Here is a 25,145-nt window from a genome sequence, read left to right as displayed (position 1 = left end):
CATGTCATAGTGACTAGTCATTCTGGCGTTCTAGTTGCTTGGCTTTTATATATATACTAGAAGCCCAGTGCACAAAATCGTGTGGCCCTGCCCACTCACACGGCCTCACTGTGCCCACCCATGCCAGTCTTTGGTCATTGGGGCCACAGGCCTTTTATAATAGAGATTTTATATTTTATATATATATATATATATATATATATATATATATATATACACACACACACATACATACATACATACACACACACACTGATAAAAAAGAAACATGCATATTTACCATACCTCCGCTACACCCAAAGCCACAACCAACAGCCAATCAGGAGCAAGTATGCAAATTAACCCAACCAATATGGTTGCGGCCATGGAGTGAGCAGGAGGCTTGGGTTTCCTCAGCAATGGAGGAAGCCAAGCTTCCTGCCCGCTCTAGCCAACCCTTGCCTCTTCTCAAGGCTACAAAGTTTCAATTATACAAGATAAATAAATCCCAACAAAAATGGCCGCATACACGGAGCTGGAGATAGCAGGAGGCTTGAGTTGCCCCTGGTGATGGAGGAAGCCAAGCTTCCCGCAGCCTTGGCCTGCCCTGGCCTCCGTTCAAGGTTACAAGGTTTTAACTATAGAATATAAATAAATCCCAACAAAAATGGCAGCAGCCACGGAGCTGGAGAGAGCAGGAGGCTTAAGTTGTCCCCGGCGATGGAGGAAGCCAAGCTTCCCAAAGCCCTGGCCTGCTCTGGCCTCCGTTCAAGGCTACAAAGTTTCAATTATAGAAGATAAATAAATCCCAGATACCAGGGCATCCTCTTGGGTCGCCGTGGGACGTGGCTGGCCTGAAAACCACCACAGGCCCCTCGCCCAGGCTGCCCCACGCCCCAAGGGAACTCTCACCCTGATCTGGGACACCCTTCAGGGCAAAGCAGCCAGCCCCCAAACGTGCACCAGGCCTCTATCCTCTCTAATAAAAGAGTAATATGCAAATTGCCTGTCACTCCCACACACAAGATGGCTGCCCCCATATGGACACAAGATGGCCACCACAAGATGGCCAGCAAGGGAGGAAAGTTGGGAGGGACCAGGCCTGCAAGGGAGGGCAGTTGGGGGTGATTAAGCCTGCAGGGGAGGGCAATTAGGGGTGACTAGGCCAGCAGAGGAGGGAAGTTGGGGGCGACCGGGCCTGCAGGGAAGGGCAGTTGGGGGGGACCCAGGCCTGCAGGAAAGGGCAATTGGAGGGACCAGGCCTGCAGGGGAGGGCAGTTAGAGGCAATCAGGCTGGCAGGGGAGCAGTTCGGGGCAATCAGGAAGGCAGACAGGCGAGCAGTTGGGAGCCAGCAGTCCTGGATTGTGAGAGGGATGTCTGACTGCCTGTTTAGGCCCAATCCTACCATGATCGGGCCTAAATGGGCATTCGGACATCCCTTGAGGGGTCTCAGATTGGAGAGGGTGCAGGCTGGGCTGAGGGACACACCCCTCGTGCACGAATTTCATGCACCGGGCCTCTAGTATATATATACTAGAGGCCCGGTGCATGATTCAATCATGCACGTGTAGGGTCCCCTACATGCTTTCGCTTTTCTCGGTGGAGCTGGATGCCTGTCCGCTGGTGCACCAGGCCTTTCAGAGTTCTGAAAGGCCTGGAGCAGACAGGCACCCAGCTCCCCCGCTTTTGCTGGTCCGCGGCTGCTGAGGGGGGCTACCCTGCAGTTGAAAGGCGCAGGGGGGCGGGAGTCCCGCCCCCCTGCGCCTCTCAATGGCCGCTGAGGGGGGCTGCCGCGGACACCTGGCTACCCTGCCGTTGAGAGGCGCAGCTGGGTGTCCATGGCAGGCCCCCTCAGCGGCCGCGGATCTGGCCGTTGAGAGATGCAGGGGGCGGGAGTCCCGCCCCCTGCGCCTCTCAACAGCAGGGTAGTCCCCCTCAGTGGCAGCGGATCTGGGCCTCTCAATGGCCGGATAGGCCACCCCGAGTCCCACCCCCCAGCCTCCCGCCGCCCAATCGTGGGCGTAGCGGAGTGATGGTAATTTACATGTTATTCTATTATTAGATAGGATAATCTCTTCTCTTGGGTTGAAGGTCATTAATGAATGTTCATGATCATTTTTAACTAGAGGCCTGGTGTGCGAAATTTGTGCACATGGCGGGGGGTGGGGGTCCCTCAGTCCAGCCTGTGCCCTCTCGCAACCCCCCTCGGGGGATGTCTGACTGCCAGTTTAGGCCCGATCCCTGCCGTCAGACATCCCTCTCACAATCCAGGATCCCTCTCACAACCCAGGACTTCCTGCCCCTAACTGCTTGCCTACCTGCCTGCTCAGTGCGCGTCATAGCGACTGATCGTTCTGCCGTAACGTTTGCTTAGGCTTTTATATATATATATATATATATATATATATATATATATATAGATAGATTAGATGTAGAAGCCTGGATATTATTTTATTTCATGTTAAACTCTGACATCCATGCATGTTTTTGGAAATTGACAAAATGTGATATTATCAGTAGTATAGAATACTATGGAGATAATAAAAAGAATGAATTAGAACTGTTCTGTTAATATGGAATAACTAGAGACCCGGTGCATGGATTCTTGCACCGGCAGAGTCCCTTAGCCTGCCCTGCGGGGATCGGGCAGAAACTGAATGTCCGACATCCCCCGAGGGGTCCTGGATTGCGAGAGGGCGCAGGCCGGGCTGAGGCACCCCACTGGTGAATGAATCCATGCACTGAGCCTCTAGTATGCGTGTAAGATCTTTGGTTAATTTCTTCCCGCCCTCCATCCTCCCCCTTTCCCTCTGAGATTCATCAGTCTGTTCCATGTTTCCATGCCTGTACGTTGAGCATCTGCCCCCTTGTGGTCAATGTGTGTCATACCTACCAGTTGAACAGTCGAACGATCGCTTAGGCTTGTGTATATATAGATGTGCTATGGCAGTGGTCGGCAAACTCATTAGTTAACAGAGCCAAATATCAACAGTACAACGATTGAAATTTCTTTTGAGAGCTGAAAACCAACTTCTGCGCATGGGCCATGAAGTTTCAATCACACTGTACGTGCGTGCCCACATGTGGTATTTTGTGGAAGAGCCACACTCAAGGGGCCAGAGAGCCACATGTGGCTTGCTAGCCGCAGTTTGCCGACCACTGTGCTATGGTATATATGTTAATACTAGAGGCCCATTACACGATATTCATGCAAGAATAGGCTCCTGGCTTCACTCCCAGCCGCCCAGGAGCCGGCAAGTCACTCCTGGAGCCGGCACGTCCCCGCTCCCCGGCCGCCTGGGGCCTGGCAGCCGGCATGTCCCCGCTCCTCGGCCGCCTGGAGCCGGCATGTCCTCGCTTCTGTCTGGAGCACCACTCCAGTAGCTCCCTCCAATGTCCCCCTTCCCCTCATAGCAGGCACTCCACTCTGTGCCTACGTATGCAAATTATCCTCCATCTTTGTTGGGTTAATTTGCATACTCACTCTGATTGGCTGTGGGCATAGCAGAGTGATGGTTAATTTTCATGTTTCTCTTTTATTGGGTAAGATGTAGTAAAGCACATTGTAGAGTAGAATATGGCACCATTTTTATAAAACAGAAAATTTCTATATATTCAGATACCTTAAGAAGAGTCAGAGTAATGTAATGTATAGACAGATACACAGGTTAACTGGATAACGTGAAAAGGAAGAGAATTAGTTTCATACATCTTTACAAGGTTTCCCTAGGTGAAATAAGCACTTACTACTTTTGAAATTTAAAACATAAGAAAATGTAAATTAAAAAATAGTTTGCCATCTGTGTGGAAGTATGAATTAATTTAACAAATATTTGTTGAGTACCTACTAGTTTCCAGGAACTTTGGATTTATCAGTGATCAACAGAGATTCTTTTAATGATACTTACCTCTGTGTAGGGGGGTATGACAGCACCATAGGGGATGCAAGAGTTGTAAATAAATATATTTTTTTCCTGAGATATTATTCACTGACTGCTTTATTCCCTAATAAGTAAACCTCTCTCCTTTACATCCTAAATATAAAACAAAAAAAGAAAATTCAATTAAAAGAGCATTTTGAGTGTCAGTGACATTCCTAGTTGGCAGCATTCTATAAACTGAGGAAATACAAGAAACCTGTGTGGCCCCTAGACATTAGGTAGTTTATAACCTAACTGAAGACTGTATAACCCTCTCCAGGAAGAGTTGACAGAGAACGTTTAACAGACTGAAATGAGTGTTACAAATATTCAGTCTAATGAGACTCAGTGGGCAGAGACCTATGCAGGCTGGAGGAAGACTGCATGGAAGAAGACAGGCTGGGCCATAAATGCATTCAGTGGGAGGATGTGGACCGACAGAGAGTCCTCCACCCTCAGGGCCTTCTCTCCCAATGGACCACTAGGCTCCTGGCTTATCTGATGGCACCACGCCCCTTGGCCAAGGACTGCTTCACTGTGTTACAGGCCCTATTGTACCTGCACTTACCAAGGGTTGGACTTTACTGAGGTAAAATAACTCATTACCAACATTCTATTTGGACCATAGTCAACGTATGCTGACGAGGTTTATGAACAGCAGACACCATGCCACTTCTCACACCCCCTGCTCCCACTGCATCCACAAAAACACCCTCACCCACCTCAAACCCACTGAAGGCTGGTTAGTCTCAGGACACCTTTCTCACCTGTCACCCTCAGCAGCTACCCAGAGGGCAAGTCTCGCACCCATCTGTCCTCTCAGAAGCTCACATTCTATGCTAATTACTACTGCTCCCATCTCTCAGACCCACTTCTGAACTCTCATATTTTTTCCCCTATCTTTGGGAAATTCTACTCTACAAAGTGACTTCTTGGACAGTTGAGTCCATTTTAGTCATTTAGCATTTAAGTTCCTGTTCTTTGCTAGCACTGTGAGAGGCCCCAGTCTACAGGAGGAATAAGTAAATTTTATAAGATGTTAGGTGATGAAACAAACTGGGAAGAGATGGATTAATACAGTGGGGGTGTGGTTCATTTTTTTCTTTTAATCTGAGATATAATTGACATATAACATTGTGTAAATTTAAGGTACATTGTGTAAATGTACCTTGAATTGGCACATTTATATATTGCAGCATGATTACCACCATAGGGTTTGCTAACACCTCTATCATCACATGATTATCTTTTTTTTCTTCTTCTTTGTGGTGGGATCATTAAGATCTAGTATCTTAGGAACTTTGAAGTTTATACTACAGTATTGTCTGTTATCACTATTCTTTGCATTAGATCTCCAGAAATTATTTATTTATTTAATTGCACATTTGTACCTTTAAACAACATATATCCCTAATCTTCTCTCCTCCAACCCCTGGTAATCACCATTTACTCTGTTTTTACAAGTTCAGCTTTTTTGATTCCACATATAAGTGATATCATGAAGTATTTGTCTTTCTCAGTCTGATTTATCTCACCATAATGCCCTCAAGATTCACCTATGTTGTCAATTGGCAGGATTTTCTTTTTTCATGCCTGAATAGTAAACCATTGTGTATGTATCACAATTTCTTTATCCATTCATCAGTTAATGGACACTTAGTTGTTTCCATAGTGACTATTGTGAATAATGTTGCAATAACTATGGGTGTGCATATATCTCATTGATAGCCTGTTTTCATTTCCTTTGGATATATATACCCAGAAGTGAGATTGCTGGATCATATGATAGTTCTTTTTTTTAAATATTTTGAGGAATCTTCATAGTTGTCCATAATGAGTGCACCAATTTACATTCTCATCAACAGTGTATAAGGATTCCCTTATCTCCCCATCCACAACAACTGTTACCTCTCCTTTTCTTAATGATAACCACTCTAAGAGGTATGAGGTGATATCTCACTGTGGTGGTTTTTTTAAAAAATATGTTTTTATTGATTTTTTATTTTGAGGGGGACAGAGAGAAACATCAATGTGAGAGATAAACATTGATTGGCTGCCTCCTGTGTGCCCTCAACTGGGGATCAAGTTCACAACCCAGATACATGCCTCGACCGAACTGGCAACCTTTTGGTGCATGTGTCGGCATTCAACCACTGAGCCACACCAACCAGGGCTTACTGTGAATTTGATTTGCATTTTCCTGCGGATTAGTGATGTTGAACATCTTTTAATATACCTGTTGGCCGTTTGGATATCTTATTTAGAAAAAAATGTGTATTCAGGGCTTACTGTGAATTTGATTTGCATTTTCCTGCGGATTAGTGATGTTGAACATCTTTTAATATACCTGTTGGCCATTTGGATATCTTATTTAGAAAAAAATGTGTATTTAGATCTGCTGCCCATTTTTTATTTGGCTTGTTTATTTTTCTCTTACTGAGTTGTCTGACTTTTTTATGTGTTTTGGCTATTAGTCCCTTATTTGATTCTAGGGGCCCACTGCACAAATTCGTGCACCTTGAAATGAACTGTGGGCTGCGAGGCTGCAGTGGGCACAGAGGTGGGTCTCGGCCCATCCCCCGAGCCCCCACCTGACCCCTCCCGCCATGGCCCCTGGTCCCTTATCTGCTGGCAGCCCCACTCCCGCTGCCACCGCTCCCATGCACTGTTGGCATGGAGCGATTGGGGCCAGCGCCGTCAGCGGGTGTGAGCACCCGGCAGGACTGTGTCGCACAGGAGCAAAGAATTTTCAGTAATCACCAAAGGCTTTCCCCGATGGCAGTGACTGGCACCCCATCTTGGTCTGGCACCCCCACTCACCTGCTCCACCATCCCACTGCAGCCGACACCTGCCATGTCTGCGCACGCCCCCTGGTGGTCAGCATATGTCATAGCGACCAGTTGTTTGGTTTTCTGCTGTTCAGTCTATTTGCATATTAGCCTTTTATTATATAGGACTAGAGGCCTAGTGCACGAAATTCATGCATGGGAGGGGGGCCCTCAGCTCAGTCTGCACCCTCTCCAATCCGGGATCCCTCTCACAATCTGGGACCACTGGCTCCTAAACACTCGCCTGCCTGCCTGATCGCCCCTAACTGCCTCTGCCTGCCTGCCTGCCTGATTGCTCCTAACCCCTCTTGCCTGCCTGCCTGATCGCCCCTAACTGCCCTCCCTTGCCGACCTGATCTCGACCCCAACTGCCCTCCCCTGCTGGCCTGATTGCCTCTAACTGCCTCTGCCTTGGCCTCCACCACCATGGCTTTGTCTGGAAGGTAGTCGGACATCTGGAAGATGGCCAGTCAACCTGGTCTAATTAGCATATTACCCTTTTATTAGTATAGGTAGATTATATAGGGTAGGATTGCTTAAATGGGGTGGGGAGCCTTTTTCAGCAGGAGGAGATGCTCTTGGCAGACAAAAATACATAATCCCTATATCTAGACTGATAGCCAGCCATATGCACTATACTGCCAAACTGGTCATTAAAAAATTGAACCACTTTTTACACCTTACACCAAACAGCTGTTGCCCTTAAAACCCCTCCTCAGCCCCCACCTTAAGTTCTGCCTTCGCACTTCACCCAGATTAGGTTCTGATTGGTTGGTTTATATGCCAGTCGGCATCAAAAGCTCCGCCTCCTAGGCAGCCATTGGCTCCTCGCAGTTTACCCAGATTAGGTTCTGATTGGTCAGTTTCTATGCCAGTCAGTGTCAAAAGCTCCATCTCCTAGGCAGCCATTGGCTCCTCGCAGTTAACCCAGATTTGGTTCTGATTGGTCAGTCTCTATGCCAGTCAGCATCTCTGGGCCTGATCAGAGAGGCAGGGCTGATCAGCAGCCCCATGGCTGCTGGTGATGCCTGGAGAGAAAGAGAGGTAAGGGCTGATCAACAGCTGCCAGGGAGGCTGCGGATCAGATCCTGCTTCTCTCTCCAGGCCTGATCCACGGCCCCCTCAGCAGTCAGTGCTGGGATGCTGCGCCTGCAGCAGCGGCAGTCAGTGCTGGGTTGCCACAGTAAAACAGCACTGACTGCTGAGGGGGCTGCGGATCAGACCCTGCTTTTCTCTCCAGGCCTCCCTCTGGGCCTGATTCGCAGCCCCTTGGCAGTCAGTACTGGGTCGCCGCAACTGCAGAAACCCAGCACTGACTGCAGGATGGACCTAACACTGACTTCAGGACAGACTTCTGTTGTTCGGTCGTCCATTCGGTCGTTTTGGACGTTACGGACCCTGGCTCTTTATGTATATATAGATTGCATTTAGTTATTTCTCCTCAGAATGAAATTTTTATGGCAGTTGCATTAGATATATTAATACTTTAACAATATTGACTCTTCTGATCTATGAACACAGTATTATCTCTTCATTTTTTAAAAGCCTTCTTTCATTACTTTCCGCAAAGTAGATGTGCATGTTACTAGACTTATCCTATATAATAAAGAGGTTATATGCAAATTGACCATCACACCCTTGCATAAGATGGCCACCACAAAATGGCCAGCAGGGGAGGGCAGTTAGGGGCAACCAGGCCTACAGGGGAGGGCAGTTAGGGGCGACCAGGCTGGCAGGGGCGGGGCATTTGGGGGCTATCAGACTGGCAGGGAGTGGTTAGGGGGTGATCAGGCTGGCAGGCAGAAGCAGTTAGGGGCAATCATGCAGTCAAGCAAGCGAGCAGTTGGGAGCCAGCAGTCCCAGATTGTGAGAGGGATGTCCCAGATTGGAGAGTGTGCAGGCTGGGCTGAGGGACAACCCCCCCCCCAAGTGCACGAATTTCATGCACCAGGCCTCTAGTACTTCAATATTTCTTTCTGTGTGCATATTATTGTAAATTATATGTTTTTAAAAATTAGAAATCCAGCGTTAATTGCTGGGATAGGGAAATACAATTCAAAATTCAACATTCCTCCAACTTTGTTAAACTCTTTCATTAGTTAGTTCTAAGAGCATCTTCTAGGATATTTTTGGGATTCTTTCTATAGAAATCTATGTTATCTGAATAACAACTCATTTTTCTTTCTTTCAAATGGGTAATGCTTTTTATTTCTTGCCTCATTGCACTGGCTAGTACTTCCAATACAATGTTGAATAGCTGTCATGAGAGAGGATTTCGTTGCTTTGTTCCAGATTTGGAGGAGAAAGCATTCAATCATTTACCATTGAATGTGGTAGTTCTAGATCCCCTGTAACAGGTTGAGCAAGTTCCTAGTTTACTGAGATTTTAAAATCATGAATGGACATTGAATTTTGTCTAATTAGGTTATACTAAAGGCCCGGTGCACAGGGGTCCCTCAGCCTGGCCTGCGCCCTCTCGCAGTCCGGGAGCCCTTGGGGTATGTCTGACCGCCAGCTTAGGCCTGCTCCCGCAGACATTCTTAGCGCTGTTGCGGAGGCGGGAGAGGCTCTCGCCACCACTTCTGTGCTCACTAGCTGTGAGCCCAGTTCAGGGCTTCTGGCTGAGCAGCACTTCCCCTGTGGGAGCACACTGACACCAGGGGGCAGATCCTGCGTTGAGCATCTTCCCCCGGTGGTCAGTGTGTGTCATAGCGACCAGTTGTTCCTCCAATAGATTTGCATATTAGCCTTTTATTATATAGGACTAGGGTAAAATTCCAATAAGAGCAGAAAGTAATATTTGACTTTAAAATTTGAATGGAAAAGAAAGAAGGAGGAGAAAAAGGGATAAATATTTTTTCTCTTTCTCATTTTCAATCAGTGGCTTCCTTCTTGTTGCTTTGAAAAATGAGCCAAATATGCACCTGACTAAATATTAACATATTTTAGCTTTTAAGAAAGCTTAGCTATTTGGTGCTATGGCTTCAACTTCCAACCTCCATTTCTGTCATGTAGTTTTGTTAAGCAGAATCATAAGCTTACTTTTTAAAACGCAAGTGCAACTTTCTATTTGAAGCTATCTGTCTAGATATACAGGGTGTCTCAAAAAAATGTATACTATGCCGAAACCGGTTTGGCTCAGTGGATAGAGTGTTGGCCTGCAGACTCAGGGGTCCCGTGTTCGATTCCGGTCAAGGGCATGTACCTTGGTTGCGGGCACATCCCCAGTGGGGGGTGTGCGAGAGGCAGCTGATCGATGTTTCTCTCTCATCGATGTTTCTAACTCTCTATCCCTCTCTCTTCCACTCTGTAAAAAATCAATAAAATATATTTTTAAAAAAATGTATACTAGTACATACTTTGAATAATTATTAATTCAAATGGGTTAAATCTAAAAGGAAAGAAACATCAATTGAGCTATCAAAAAAGTGTATGTGTATACATTTTTGAGAGGACAATATATATATATGTGTGTGTGTGTGTGTGTGTGTGTGTGTGTGTGTATGTATGTAGGTATGTATATGTGTGTATATATATATCTCACTAATTTTTAAAAATCATTATTAAAATATAGTTTTGATTCAAATTCCATATAGGATAACTATAAATTGATGATTTTTGCTGTGCCCATTAAGAAGAAAAATTAATTTTATTTAAAAATGCAGACTGAAACATGAGAAGGCATACATATCGATGTGATCATGAAGAAAGAAGCCTACATTGTCAGTGCTGACATGCAGTCGATACCAAACGGAGCTAAATCCAAGAGTTTCTTTTCAAATTAAAAGGGAAATTTTAATTGCCACAAAGTGGAAAAAATATTAGGCCAAAACAAACTCTAGTATTTACAGTTGCACTAAGTAATGGAACCTGTAAGAATTTCCATAAAGTTTAAAGATCAACTTTTGCTAGAATGTTAATTTATCAAGTTAGATTTATAACACACTATCTTAAGTATGTATACCAGTGGATGGATGGATGATGTGTGGGTGGGTGGGTTGGTAGACAGGTGGGTGGGTGGATGGACAGATAAGGATCACAAGACCTAGACTATTTCAAATATTCAATATTAATAAAAGAATAAATGGTATATATCCTACCTTCTGAACATCAGCATCATGTTTCTGTTGAAGTTTAAGCTTCTCTTCATGACATTTAGCTTTTATCATTTGGTTTTCATGTCCAACTTTAAGGAAAATATTTTAAATGTGTTCATAATTTGCTTTTCCCTTTGGCAAAAATACACAATTAAAATAACTCCGAATATGAAAGAAAATAGTATTTTTCCACTTTTACCCTATAGCTAAAGGTCTAGAAATCACATATATATACCAATATGTTGGTATTACTTCCAAGCTAATTAAAAGTCTTTCAAATAAATTGTACCTGCCCTAACCAGTTTGGCTCACTGGATAGAGTGTCAGCCTTCAGACTGAAAGGTCCCAGGTTCGATTCTGGTCAAGGGAATGTACCTTGGTTGTGGGCACATCCCCAGTAGGAGGTGTGCAGGAGGCAGCTGATCGATGTTTCTCTCTCATCGATGTTTCTAACTCTATCCCTCTTCCTTCCTCTCTGTAAAAAACCAATAAAATATATTTAAAACACACACACACATATATATAAATTATACCTGATGGGAAAAGCTGACACTACTAAATATGGATTTATCAATTATCCCCCCCAAAAAAAGTCATTTTAAAGTGTTATTTTGCTAGTATTTTGACGTTTATTATTTCCTATCTGAGGAAGTCTCTATTTAACTGTTTTACTTTTTGCTTTTCTTATATCTGTGTGCTCCTTTAAAAATACATTTCACCAATGTGATAGTTTGAGACTGAACTTCCATAATATGGCATATTACTGATAAAAACACTTCTCTCGCCCTAACTGGTTTGGCTCAGTGGATAGAGCGTCAGCCTGCGGACTCAAGGGTCCCAGGTTCGATTCCGGTCAAGGGCATGTACCTTGGTTGTGGGCACATCCCCAGTAGAGGGTGTGCAGGAGGCAGCTGATCGATGTTTCTCTCTCATTGATGTTTCTAGCTCTCTATCCCTCTTCCTTCCTCTCTGTAAAAAAAAAAAAAATCAATAAAATATATATATTTTTTAAAAAAGCACTTCTCTCTCCGGGAGTCATAGACCCTGATGCCCTCCAGGCAGTGACTTCATCTCCTTTTTTTTATTTTTTTATTTTATTTTATTGATTTTTTACAGAGAGGAAGAGAGAGGGATAGAGAGTTAGAAACATCGATCAGCTGCCTCTTGCACACCCCCTACTGGGGATGTGCCTGCAACCAAGGTACATGCCCTTGACAGGAATCGAACCTGGGACCCTTCAGTCCGCAGGCCGACGCTCTATCCACTGAGCCAAACCGGTTTCGGCTTTTTTATTTATTTTTTTATTCATCTCCTTTTGAGCACTCATTAACTCCCATCCTGCTCAAACCAATAACTAATGCACAATGTTTGCAGCAAAGCCAACAAAACTGTAACCAATAATTGTTGATAATAATACGTGTATCTTTGAATTAAAAGAATAGTAGTAACTGGTTTTAAGAACAGCATAAAATTGGTTTTCTCAACTATAAAAGTATTGGACTACCTGATTCCTTACTATTTAAAAGAATATGCACAACAGAGTCTGACAGACCTCATTTCTAACTCTAGTTCTAATCCCATTATGTATTAACTAATACCCATCCCGCAATATTGCACTCAGTCACCCACCACTTCTGTGGGAGCCGGCGGGAACTGCAGCATGCCGCCGGGAGCCGCGCCGCTTCCACGGGAGGCGGGCCCGCCGGCTTCTCTCCGGCCCTCTGCTAGGCTGTGGAGGCTGCAGGCCAGCTCCCTTATCCCCCAGAGGCCCTCCACAGCCGGGGCGTTGCTGCGGCGACGAAGCAAGCATGCTGCCCACTCTCAGCAGCAGCCCTCCAAGGACTGAGGGATTCCGGCAAGGCTGAGGGGACTGAGTGCTGCCATCTTTGTGATGGAATGACAATTAATTTGCATATTATCCTTTTATTAGATAGGACTAGAGGCCCAGTACATGAAAATTCATACACACGGGGTCCCTCAGCTCGGCCTGTGCCCTCTCACAGTCAGGGATCCCTCTCACAGTCCAGGAGCCCTCGCTCCTTACTGCCCACCTGCTAGCTGCTCCTTACCCCTCCGCTCGCTGCTCCTTAGCGCTGCCGCAGAGGCAGGAGAGGCTCCTGCCACCACTGCCACTTTAGCTCTCCAGCCATGTGCCCGGCTCAGGCCTTCTGGCTGAGCAGTGCTCCCCCTGTGGAAGCACACTGACCACTAGGGGGCAGCTCCTGCGTTGAGCATCTGCCTCCTGGTGGTCAGTGCACGTCATAGCGACTGGTCATTCAGCCGTTCAGTCAATTACATGTTACCCTTTTATTATATAGGATGTACCTATTGAAATTACCATATGGTTTTTCTTCTTTAGTAAGTTGATAATATCAGTTACATTGATTTGATTTTTTAATGTCGAACTAGAATTGCATTGTCAAGATAGAAACCACTTGGTTTTGATGTAGTCTTCTTTTTCATATATTTGCTAGATGTAGTTTGTCAGTACTTTGTAGATGATTATATGCCTATGTTCATGAGGAATATTGGCTTATGGTTTTCTTACCAACTCTTTGTCTGGTGTGGGTACCAGGTGAATGCTGGATTATAAAATGAGGTGGATAATGTTCTTCCCTCTTCTGTATGTTGGTAAGTTTATATAGATAGGTATTATTTATTTCTTTAAATGGTTGGTAGAAAATTCTTCTTACCAGTGAAACTATCTGAAAAAAACTATGGTCTTTTCTTTGTAGGAAGGTTTTTTAATTTTTACTTTTTCAATTACAGTTGACATACTATATTATGTTAGTTTCAGGTGTACACATAATGATTAAACATTTATATAACTTATATAATAAGCCTAGTACCCACCTGATACCATACATAGTTATAATATTATTCACTATATTCCCTTTACTGTACTTTACATCCTTGTCACTCTTTTTATATTTGGCAATTTGTTCTATGGGAAGATTTTTAATTACAAATTAAATTTCTTTAATGGATATAGTACTGTTATAGTTACCTGTTTCATTTTGAGTGAGCTTTGGCAGATTGTGGTTTTTAAATTTTTTTTAAATCCTCACCTGAGGATGTTTTTATTGATTTTAGAAAGTGAGGAAGGGAGAGGGGAGAGAGAGAGAGAGAGAGAGAGAGAGAGAGAGAGAGAGAGAGAGAGAGAGAGAGAGAGAGAAAGACATCAATGTGAGAGAAACATTGATCAGTTGCCTCCCATACATACCCTGCTGGGAATCAAACCCACAACCTGAAATCGAATCTAAGACCCTCCAGTGCATAGGACAATGCTCCAGCCAACCAAACCACACCAGCCAGGGCAGATTGTGGTTTTTAGAGAATGTGTCCATTTCTTCTAGTTATTAAGTGTAGGGATATAGAGTTGTTTGTAGTATTCCCTTGTCATCCTTTTTACATGTAAAGGATATATATAATGTCCACGTTTCAGTTTCTTTTATTTTTTATTCTTGATCATTCTATCTAGGGTTTTATTAGTTTTATTTATTTTTTTGAAGCATTAGCTTTTTGTTCTGTTGATTTTGTTTGTTTACTTCATTCATTTCTGTTCTTTGATATTTTGGATTTAATTTGCTCTTTTTCTCGTTTTTTTAATTTCTTTTAATCCTCACCCAAGTATATGTTTGTTTGCTTTAATCCACACCTGAGTTTATGTTTTATTGATTTTCAGAGAAAGAGGAAGGTGAGGGAAACATCAGTGTGAGAAAGAAACATCAGTTGGTTGCCTCCTGTACACACCCTGACCAGGGATTGAATCACAGCCATTTGGTGTATTGGACGATGCTCCACCTAACTGAGCCACCAGCCAGGGCTTTTTTCTAGTTTTTTAAGGTGGAAACATGGATTATTGATTTGAGGCTTTGTTTTTTTAAGTAAGTGTGTAATACTGTAAATTTCCTTCCAAGTATTGCTTTAATTGCAGCCAACAATTTTTTATATGTTGTGTGTGTTTTCGTTTTCGATTAAATAAAAATATTTTATAATTTCTATAGTGACTGCTACTTTGACCACTGGGTTATTTTGAAGGTTTTGGCTTCATTTCAAATTATTTAGGAATGTACCAGCTACTTTCTCTGACTGATTTTTGGCTCAGGTGTGGCCTCTACTTAGTGTCTATAGTGTCCAGAGGTTCTATACTCTCATGTTTTAGCCCACACTCAGCCCTTAGCAGTGTGTAAACATTTTAGCTGAATTTATTTTACCTTCTTGGTGGAAGCCTCATCTCCCATTCTCTGCCAGGTGTGAGCCAGTACTCACATTCCATCTCTCCTCGGAGAAGCTTGTCTCTCCTTAGATTCTGGGCTAGTTTGATACACAAAGGTTATTAGTTTGTTACTGATAATGCAGGAGAAATGTGCTTCATAGCTTTCTACATACTAAGGTAAAGTCAGAAGTCTCAATGTCATATATTTTAAGCTATAATTTGGGGAATATTTCAGAGTTCTAGACATAGAGGCAGAATGAGCGAGGTTGATGACTTCATTAAAATGCATTTTAAGGCTTTGTTGCAGACGGAACTGCAGTCACAGTCTCTCGAACTTCTCAAGCAGCCCTGTTGTTTTGTTGGTAATAATTTTTTTTCTAACTAAAATGACATTCTCAATTTGCACAAGACAACAGGAGTGAGTTCTTGCACATACTGTCCCTCCTATCGTCTTTCCTTAAAGAAGGTGCTGTATGTTTGTGCCTTGTGTGAATGGGGAGCAGAAGACAAGGGGTTGAGGTCTGCGCTTATTTCTTTGGAATAGCTCAGATTGCTGCTTCATAGGAGTACAAGTATATAAAAAGTTCAGCTTCTGCTCACTCTTGCTTGATTGTGTGAGGAGGGGACAGCAGCCTATAATGAGGCACTGCATTCCAGCCCAGTGATTGATGAATAACAGAATCCAGGGAAACCTTCTGTTGTGTGGGGTTTTAGACTGGTATTGACAAAGATATGTGACTAAACTTCCATTCTGAAGACATATTTTTTGTTATTTTCCATTGCAAAATAGTTTGGCTAATTTAAAGCTTAGACTTTTGCGGGGGTTAGTTTATGGAAATGATTTTAAGATATTTGTTTTAGAGAACTTTAGCTATCTAATTGTGAATAACATGATCTGCTTTTTTGGTTACTAATTTATTTATTGCTGTTCTTTTACAGAAAATTCTTCCGGGAGGAAATACATCATTTGATGTAGTTTTCCTTGCAAGAGTAGTAGGAAATGTAGAAAATACTTTATTTATTAATACATCTAATCATGGGGTATTTACCTACCAGGTAAGAACCGATATTAAAACGTTCATTTGTTTTCTAAAATATAGTCATCATCTCTGACCTAATAACATGACCAGCTTTTACAATCTCTCTTCAATAACTTTTAAGGATAATAGAAAATGTAAGAGTTTAGACTTGAAGCATTTGTATACCTATTGTTGTGTCTGTGAATATCCCTGTTCAAATTAGACTGAACAGATGAATAAAGCTACTGCTAAAGTGTTAATGTAAGATTGATTAACAAAAGAATCATAAAAATATTTTCACACTAAATTCTCTTTACTTTTTGCATACTTGTGAAGCATACTCAATAATAGTTTCAAGATTAAAACATACATGTCTGCTTTTCTTAGTAAATATATAGTAAATACATAAATTTCTTAGTAAATATATAAAATTTTTAATAAGCTTATTTTTTATGTACAGTTATTCAGGTTATTAAAGTAAGTTACTGTTTTGTGAATCAAGATTTTTATAATCAAGGTTATCAAGATTTTTAAGAATTTCTTATACTTTACATACACTTCTGCCTGTGTTATAGATAGTTATTCTCAATTTTTTAGATAAGGAAGCTGAAACGTATAAAGGTTTTTTAATTTGCCCAGATTATGCTATTAGTAGGTTGTTGAGCAGCAATTCAAACCCATGTCTTTGTAACTCTGAAGACCAGCCTCTTAGCCACTGTGCTATTGCCATGGAACTCAATTGTTTCATTGTTTTACTTTATAGTTTTTGTGATTTTTGTTTTTGAACATTTCTTCTCCAGTGCCCAGAGCACTTCATTTATTTTGAAAACTAGTATCAAAGTAAACAATTCCATTTAGTCATAAGCATATATTGTACTTATTTAATGAAAATAAGTCTTTAATGGTTGTTTAGTGGCAGTCAGTAAACTTTTAAAGGCTTGTATAGATAAATAACTATGGCACTTTATAGGTGACACTCATATTAACACATTATGGACCAGTAATTTTATTGCTAGCTTTACCCAGTGGCCAGATAAGTTTCTATTGAACGAGTATAGAAAATGTTTAACATAAATGTTAAAGGCACGCTTTAAAATTAAATACCCATTGCATTTTGAAGTTATTTATTACTCAATCGATAAGGATGTTCTTACAAGCTACTATCTTTTTAAAGTATTCTCATGATTGGCCACAAGCCTTAGAATAGAAAACACGAGAATTCTCGTGATCCGTCCGCAATGTGTTAACATGCACCTGTGGCGTAAATAAAAAGGCTATCATTAGAATATGAAGACCTTTGTCCTGCAGAGGCACCCCAAGTGACCTAGGTGTCGTGGCCAGTCTGGACTACTTGAGTGTCATGATCAGGTTGTTCTCAAGATGAGCCTCAGTGGCCAGCTGTATTTCTTTACCTCAGTCTTCCTCCTAAATATATATCGAGTCTGTCTACCTCTCTCCTCTTCACTGCCATCTTCTAAGCCAGGGGTGAGGAACCTTTTTTCTGCCAAGGGCCATTTGGATATTTATAACATCATTCACAGGCCATACAAAATTATCAACTTAAAAATTAGCCTGCTGTATTTGGTCCAACATTTAATTAACTCACCCCTAATGCTTTGGCAGAGCCAGACCAAATGATTTTGTGGGCCTTATAAGGGCCCACAGGCCGGATGTTCCCTGTCCCTGTTCCAAGCTGTCATTACCTCTCTATTACACAGTAGCCTTCTAACTGGCCTTCCATTCCTCCCCAATCCCTGTAGTCAGAGTGGTCTTTTTTGAACATAAATCAGATCTAGTTGACTTCCCATGTACATCCTTGGGTTTTCCCATTGCTCTTAGAGCAAAATGTAAACTTCTGACCAAGACCTACAAGGATCTAAGAATCTGACTCCTATATAGATCTCCTACCTCATCCCATTTTACCATACTTCTCTTTTTCTTCCAGATCTTCAAACAAGCCAAGCTCTTTCCTGCCTCTTACCTGTACACTTTCCCTTGCCTGAATCCACTCCCAGTGCTGGCTTTTATCATCTTTCAGATGACAACTCATGTCACACACACCCCACCCCACCCCAGAGAAGACTACCCTGACCACCCTCTATAAAAGAAGTCCCATCCCTCCTTTAGCCAGTTACTCTAGATCACATTTCCCATTTTTTAAACCTTTTGTTGTTATGTAGTCTCTTACGTACACTAGAATGTAAGTTTCATGAGAGCAGGTGCATTATCTGTCTTGTTCACTATTCAGTTATTCAGTACTGTTTGTTTGTGCCTAACACATTGAAGGCACTTTGTAAATATTTTTTATTTGAATGACTGGCTAACACTGATTAGTCAACCCAGGATCTCCCACGTGGGCATGACCTAGGGCTGGGCTTGGTATTTGAGAGATTGTTTGGCCCCAGATTCATCTTTAAGGGTTGGAGTAGGGAACTCTTTTGAGGCCCTATTTTCTTGTCTATCCCACAACTTCCTGACGTACTGCTATCATTTTGTTTCCAATATATCATATAAATTATTCCAAATGCATGTATTTGTAGTAAAGCAAATATGTCGCCAAATCAGATATAGAAACCACATGTGTGCTCCTTTTGAAGGGAGCTAAAACTCTTCTCATCTACATTAGACTCACCAGTTTTCCCTAGGTCAATCAATCATAACCTATAAAAATGTTAATTATAAGAGCAACTCAAATTGCTTTTTTTCCTACTTTTGAAACAGGTATTTGGAGTTGGAGTTCCAAATCCTTATCGATTGAGGCCATTCCTTGGGGCTAGAGTCCCTGTGAATAGCAGTTTCTCACCTATAATAAATATACACAACCCTCACAGTGAGCCTTTGCAGGTGAGTTTATAATGGTGACTTTGAATGAGCTTCATTTTGGTAGAAATTAATGCTTAGCTTAAAATCTCAGTTATAGTTTTCAAGACTTTAAAATAATGGGGTTTTAAAGATGTGTTGAAGAGGGGTATTCTTTTAATGCATCTTGCTGTGGCCTAAATTTTGAATGTCAGCAGTCTAATACTGGATTTTTGGAACCATTACAATTATGGCTTCTCTGGTATTATAGTTTAAGCAGCTCTGCATTTAATTTAAGAAGAGCTTTCCACTATACAAGGCTTCTGCTTTTCTTGCATATAATCTATTTCTGGTCCAATATAAATTTTTAATAACACAGTTTATACCTTTTTTTTTTTTTTTTTACCTATTTTTGATAATTTTTTGGTGATAGTAGTCTGGAAATTGAAGTCTAAGAGAAGGGTAAAAAAGAATCATGATTAAAAGCAACTTTATTTTTATTTTGTTTTGTTTTCTTTAATTCGCACCAGAGAATATTATTTCCATTGCTTTTCAGAGAGTGGAAGGGAGGGAGAGAGAGACAGAGAAACATCAGAGTGTCTCTCTCACATCAACCAACTGCCTCCTGCACACACCCCTGACCAGGGGACAGGGAGCAAACCCACAGCCCAGGCATGTACCCCTGACCAGGAATCGAACCTGGAATCCTTTGGTGTGTGGGCTGATGCTCTAACCACTGAGCATACCTGCCAAGGGGAAAATTTTTTAAATCTAACTCTTTATCTTATCCAATCTTTTAGTAGTAATTGTTTTAAAATTTGAAATCCCTCCTCACTGGTTCTTTGTCTCTTCCACAGTGGGTATGGCTGGTGTGTGGCTCCTTCAGATATTTTCCCAAACCCCACCCACATCCTTAGTGACTCCCAATCGCCGCTGTAGCTTATCTAATTCTGTTGTCTGTGTTGGAAGGAGATGCGGTTGTTTTCCAGAGTGGGTCCTAATATCTACACCCAGAGCCCCCAGAGTTCGTTAGGACCAACCCTGCAGGACTTACAATATCTTGAAAATGACAGGTGGAGGGAAATACTATATATTGTGGTAAGCTGCTGAGCTGTGGTAACCAAAATGGTTTTTATTATCCAAGAATCCCCTGGTAGACATGTTCATAAACAATGAAAGGGGAAAGGAGGAAGAAGATGGCATTTTAGGGGCTTGAATTATGAAGTGCTTAGGAATCCTGTGCTGAAGTAGTAAGAAAGCAGTTCTCCCCAGCACTTGCTCGCACTGGCTGAGGAAAGCTACTAATAAAATACTCTGCCCGAATTTTAATTTTTTTTTAATTTATCTTTATTGTTGAAAGTATAGCAGATGCCCCCTCCCCTTTTTTTTTTCATTAGATAGCTTCATCGCAAAAGGAGAAATCTTGTGTCCTGCTCGCTTGTGCAAGAAAAGTGTTTCCTCTTCATCACTATCACTCTCTCATTTCTATCTTTTTTCTACTTTAGGTAATGATGTATTTTCCCCGCAGAAACCTCATAAATTCTTGCTACTTTCTTGTTTTGACTATTTTTAGTCAAAGACATTGAAAAAAAAAAGCTTGTTCTTCATTCTGTCAGACCCTGCTGCATGAGCTGCCACACTGCTACAGTGAGGTGACAGAGCTCCCAGGGTGCCCTCCTGGGGTGGGCGGAGTGGAAGGAGGGGTCCTGGACATGGCAAGCAGTGGGCAGCCTCCAGTTGTTTAAGTGGCCTTACAACCTGTGCCTTTTCTCCTCAGCCTCAAGTCAGCAGGCTATCAGCTAGAACAGTTCACTCTCTGGATTCAATACTGACTTTTTTCTTTTGTTCATCCAGTCTTTTTCTAGTTAAACATTTTAATTCAAGAAGTTTTAGCCCAATATACTTTTTACCACACACAAGAGAGCAAATAAAAAAACCAAAGTTGTCTTCTTAAAACCAATGTAGATTATCTGGAAAGCATTCTTCTTGAGGGAAACATTGTTTTTATCCAAGTTCCTACTTGAAGGGCTTTTTAAAAGATTGATATATAGTTGACATATAACATTATATTAGTTTTAGTTATACAACATAATGATTCCATATTTGTATACTAGTATATTGTGAAATGTCACCACAGTAAGTCTAGTTAACATCCATCACCACACATAGTTACAATTTTTTTTTTTTTGTGACAGGAACTTTTAAGGTCTATTCTTAGCAACTTTCAAATATGCAAAACAGCATTATTAGCTATAGTCACCATGCTGTACCTTTACATTCCCAGGACTTGTGTATTTTATAACTGGAACTCTGTATGGAAGTTACCTTAACCTAATCCTATCTAATAATAGACAAATATGCAAATTGACCATAACTCTGACACACCCACAAGCCACGCCCACCATCCCATCAGAGCAAGTATGCAAATTAACCAAAAACAAAATGGCTACAGCCACAGAGAGCAAGGTTTCCTAGGTAACAGAGGAAGCCAAGCTTTCTGCCAGCCGTCGCAGGCCTAAGCCTCCACTCAAGCTACAAAGTTTCAATTATAGAAGGTAAACAAATTCAAACAAATGGCGGCAGAATGGAGCTTGAGAGAGCAGGCCAGGGTTGCCGGCGGCAACAGGGGAAGCAAAGCTTTCCACACACCCTGGCTGGGCTCACCCGCTTAAGGCAACAAAGTTTCAATTATAACCCCAACACAAATGGCCGAAGGCCTCGGAGGGAGCTCCAGGCTTGGCTCTGCTCCAGGCTACAAAGTTTCAATTGTAGAAGGAAAATAAATTCCAGATACCAGGGCCTCCGCTTGCGTTGCCAGGGGGCATGGCCCGCCTGCAAACCACCACAGGCCCCTCGCTCAGGCTGCCCCACGCCCCAAGGGAACCCCACCCTGATCAGGGACACCCTTCAGGGCAAGTCAGCTGGCCCCCACCCCTGTACCAGGCCTCTATCCTATCTAATAAAAGAGTACTATGCAGATTGATCATCACTGCAACACACAGTATAGCTGCCCCCATGTGGTCAAAGATCCTGCCCCCATGTGGACATAGGGTGGCCACCACAAGATGGCCAGCAGGAGAGGGCAGTTGGGAGGCACCTGGCCTGCAAGGGAGGGCAGTTGGAGGTGATCAACCCTGCAGGAGAGGGCAGTTAGGGGTGACCAGGCTGGCAGAGGAGGGTTGGGGGCAAACAGGCTGGCAGCAGAGTGGTTAGGGGCTGATAAGGCTTGGCAGGCAGAAGCGGTTAGGGGCAATCAGGAAGGCAGGCAGGCAAGCAATTGGGAGCCAGCAGTCCTGGATTGTGAGAGGGATGTCCCAGATTGGAGAGGGTACAGGCTGGGTTGAGGGACAACCCCCCTCCGTGCACAAATTTCGTGCACCGGGCCTCTAGTTTCAATATAAACTTTCCTTTGATTATATAATTTAGACTTTTTCTGTCCCTATCTTCTCATTTATTTCCCTGTTATCAGTAGTATAACTTTCAAACTTTGTTACACTTATTTCCTTAATTCCTTAGAAGGTTAAATGAAATAATATGTGATGTTTTCTGTTTGTTTTGGGGTTCTTTTTGTTTTTTGGAGGTTTGGGGGGTTTTTTTGGTTATTTTTGTTTGTTTGTTTGTTTGTTTGTTTGTTTCAGAAAAAGTTCCATAGTTACCCCATCAGTTAATCTGTTATTACTTACAATCAGTGCTTCAAGGTAACAAACACTGTTTTAAGAAATTAGAAAACAAGTAGTAATACTCAGAAAAAATCCTAACCCACTAGTCTTTTCCCAGTGCATTTCTTTAACAGTACCACACTCACCAAAAACCTTTAAGTTTATACTAAAGTATTACTGTTTTCCTTCTTTGTTCTTTTTTTATATGCCCCTGGAGGACTTTTGTAATAAAACTACTGATGTTTCCACCCATTCTTTTATTACTTCACCCCAGATTTGCATAATTAAATATACTATTTCTTATTAGGAGATAGGGTTACCTGCCATTAAAAGGAAGTCTCCTACCACAGGACCTATTCTGTTCTTAGGTCTTTACTAAGAGAAAGGAAAGCAGACGTCCATACATAGATTTATAAATGCAATGTTCATAGCAGCTTTATATGTAATGACCAAAAACTGGAAACGACCCAAATGTCCATCACTAGGTGAATGGGTCAAAAATTATTGCATAATCCACAGAATTGAAAAGAAGTTACCTATAAATACATACAACATGATGGATTTCAAAATCATTATACTGATTAAAAGCAGCCAGACACAAGAATACAGACTTGTGATTCCATTTATGTAAAACTTTACAAAATACAAATGAATCTAGAGTGGACTAGAGCAACTCGGTGGTTACCTGGGGATTGGAGGGGGTCCGAGAGGGACAGTGGATTGCAAAGGGCATGAAGAAACTAGGAGGTAATGGGTATATGACATATCTAAATTGAAGTGGTAGCTTTACACTGTATACATATGTCAGACAGAATACATCATCTGTATACTTTAAAGATGTATAGTTTATTGTACATCAGTTATACCTCATTAAAACAACTTTAAAAAATCATGAGTATAGGTACAAGCCACAGAGGCAGTAACAGCACCTGTGATTTTGCGGCCAGTGGAAACCAAATGTTTTCTTACTACATTAAAATTGTTGTATATGTCTCAGAAAATACACTCTTCACTGTTTCACAATTATAGCAGCTATTAGGTCCACTGCTGGGACTTATTATAAACTAGGGGCCCAGTGCATGAATTCGTGCACCTTGAAAGGAATTGTGGGCCACAAGGCTGAGGTAGGTACAGGGGTGGGTCTTGGCCCATCCTCCACACTCCCACCCGGTCCCGCTCGCACCCACTGACGGTGCAGAGCGATTGGGGCCGGCGCCAGCAGCGGGTGCAAGCGGTGGCTGCTGCCCCAGTGCCCCTCAGGAAAAGGGGGAGGTGAAGAAGCCCTCAGGGGCAATCAGGGCCAGCAGTCACCCCTCGCACCCACTGATGGCGGACCGACGCCGGCAGCAGGTGTGAGAACCAGGCTGGACCACTGCACACGGAAGCAAAGAATTTTCAGTAACCACCAGAGGCTCGCCCCGAGGACAGCAACGGGCACCCCGCCTTGGTCTGGCGCCCACGCTCACCTGTTCCACCATCGTGCTGCAGCCAACACCCACCATGTTCCGCACACGCCCCCTGGTGGTTAGTGCACATCATAGCAACCAGTTGTTCAGTTCCTGATGTTTCACCGTTCGGTCTGTTTGCATATCAGCCTTTTAATAGGATGTGTGAATAAAAAAGCACTTGTGTTACTATAAGAATTTGTATTTCTATAATTTGATCATTTTCATAAACTGTAAGTGTCCGATGGATGGATTTTTGAAAATTCAGTATTTGAGATACTTACATTGTTTCACAGTTTTATATTTCAAAGTCAACTTGTTTTTGTTAAAACTACCACCATTGTTTACACATATGGGGCACTGACTCTGGTGATATGACATGACACTTACCCTACATTTATATCTGTAAATGTTTTTAAATCTTTTCTGATAAACAATTAGGTTATCAAACTTATTTCCATATAACAGCAAGTCACATGCATTGAGGATATGATTTCGAACTTAACTGTCATGGCTCTTTTGTCGCAGGTTGTAGAAATGTACTCTAGTGGAGGAGATCTTCACCTAGAACTTCCAACAGGTCAACAAGGAGGGACCAAAAAATTGTGGGTGAGTACTAACACATTTTCTTCTCACATGTGGTTGCACGAAACCAATGATTTTATTAAATACACCACAAAAGACTTAATTCCTTATCACCTGAAAAAATAGGGTTGACGATTTCTTAATTGCTGTTTAATATTGAAAATTGTATATTTGAAAATTGGTTGAGAGAGGGAGAGAAAAGTAATTTTTGGAAAGAGTAGTGAATAAAATTGGTGAAATCTTTAATCCACTGTGTGGAAAGGAAGGGATTTTATATTGGTAAAGGTGTCTCTGAATCTAATCGTTTATAATTTGCTTACTCTAAGATTTTAAAAAAAAAAGAAAAGAAAAGAAAAACACCCTGTGGAAAGGTTCCATTCGATTTTTGAAGGTAGAGAATTGACCCATCGGACTTACTAGACGAGATGGCATTTGCAGAGCAAACATAGTCAAACCCTTTATGATGACTTGGAAATTTTTAAATTCTTAGGTGACCTATGTCCACCTTTAATGTTGACTATTTAGCAGTAGTTTCTGTCAGTGCATAGAAAACCACTTTTCCTTAGAGAATACTACCAAATATTAACCAAATT

The 25,145-nt window shown here is 42.2% G+C and overlaps 1 protein-coding gene across 1 annotated transcript in view; it reads left to right on the top strand.

Annotated features, from left to right (window-relative positions):
- TMEM131 (transmembrane protein 131) overlaps positions 1 to 25,145 on the top strand; it is a 200,845-nt gene that overhangs the window by 98,511 nt on the left and 77,189 nt on the right. Inside the window, exons 6-8 of the mRNA XM_054728464.1 lie at positions 15,985 to 16,101; positions 18,786 to 18,908; positions 24,496 to 24,576. Coding sequence (XP_054584439.1) covers positions 15,985 to 16,101; positions 18,786 to 18,908; positions 24,496 to 24,576 — 321 coding nt within the window. The remainder of the gene's footprint in view (positions 1 to 15,984; positions 16,102 to 18,785; positions 18,909 to 24,495; positions 24,577 to 25,145) is intronic.

The sequence above is a fragment of the Eptesicus fuscus genome, chromosome 16, assembly GCF_027574615.1.
Source record: "Eptesicus fuscus isolate TK198812 chromosome 16, DD_ASM_mEF_20220401, whole genome shotgun sequence".
NCBI classification, from domain to species: domain Eukaryota; kingdom Metazoa; phylum Chordata; class Mammalia; order Chiroptera; family Vespertilionidae; genus Eptesicus; species Eptesicus fuscus.
The sequence above is the reverse complement of the archived record's forward strand: the minus strand, read 5'-3'. Positions and strand labels throughout refer to the sequence as shown.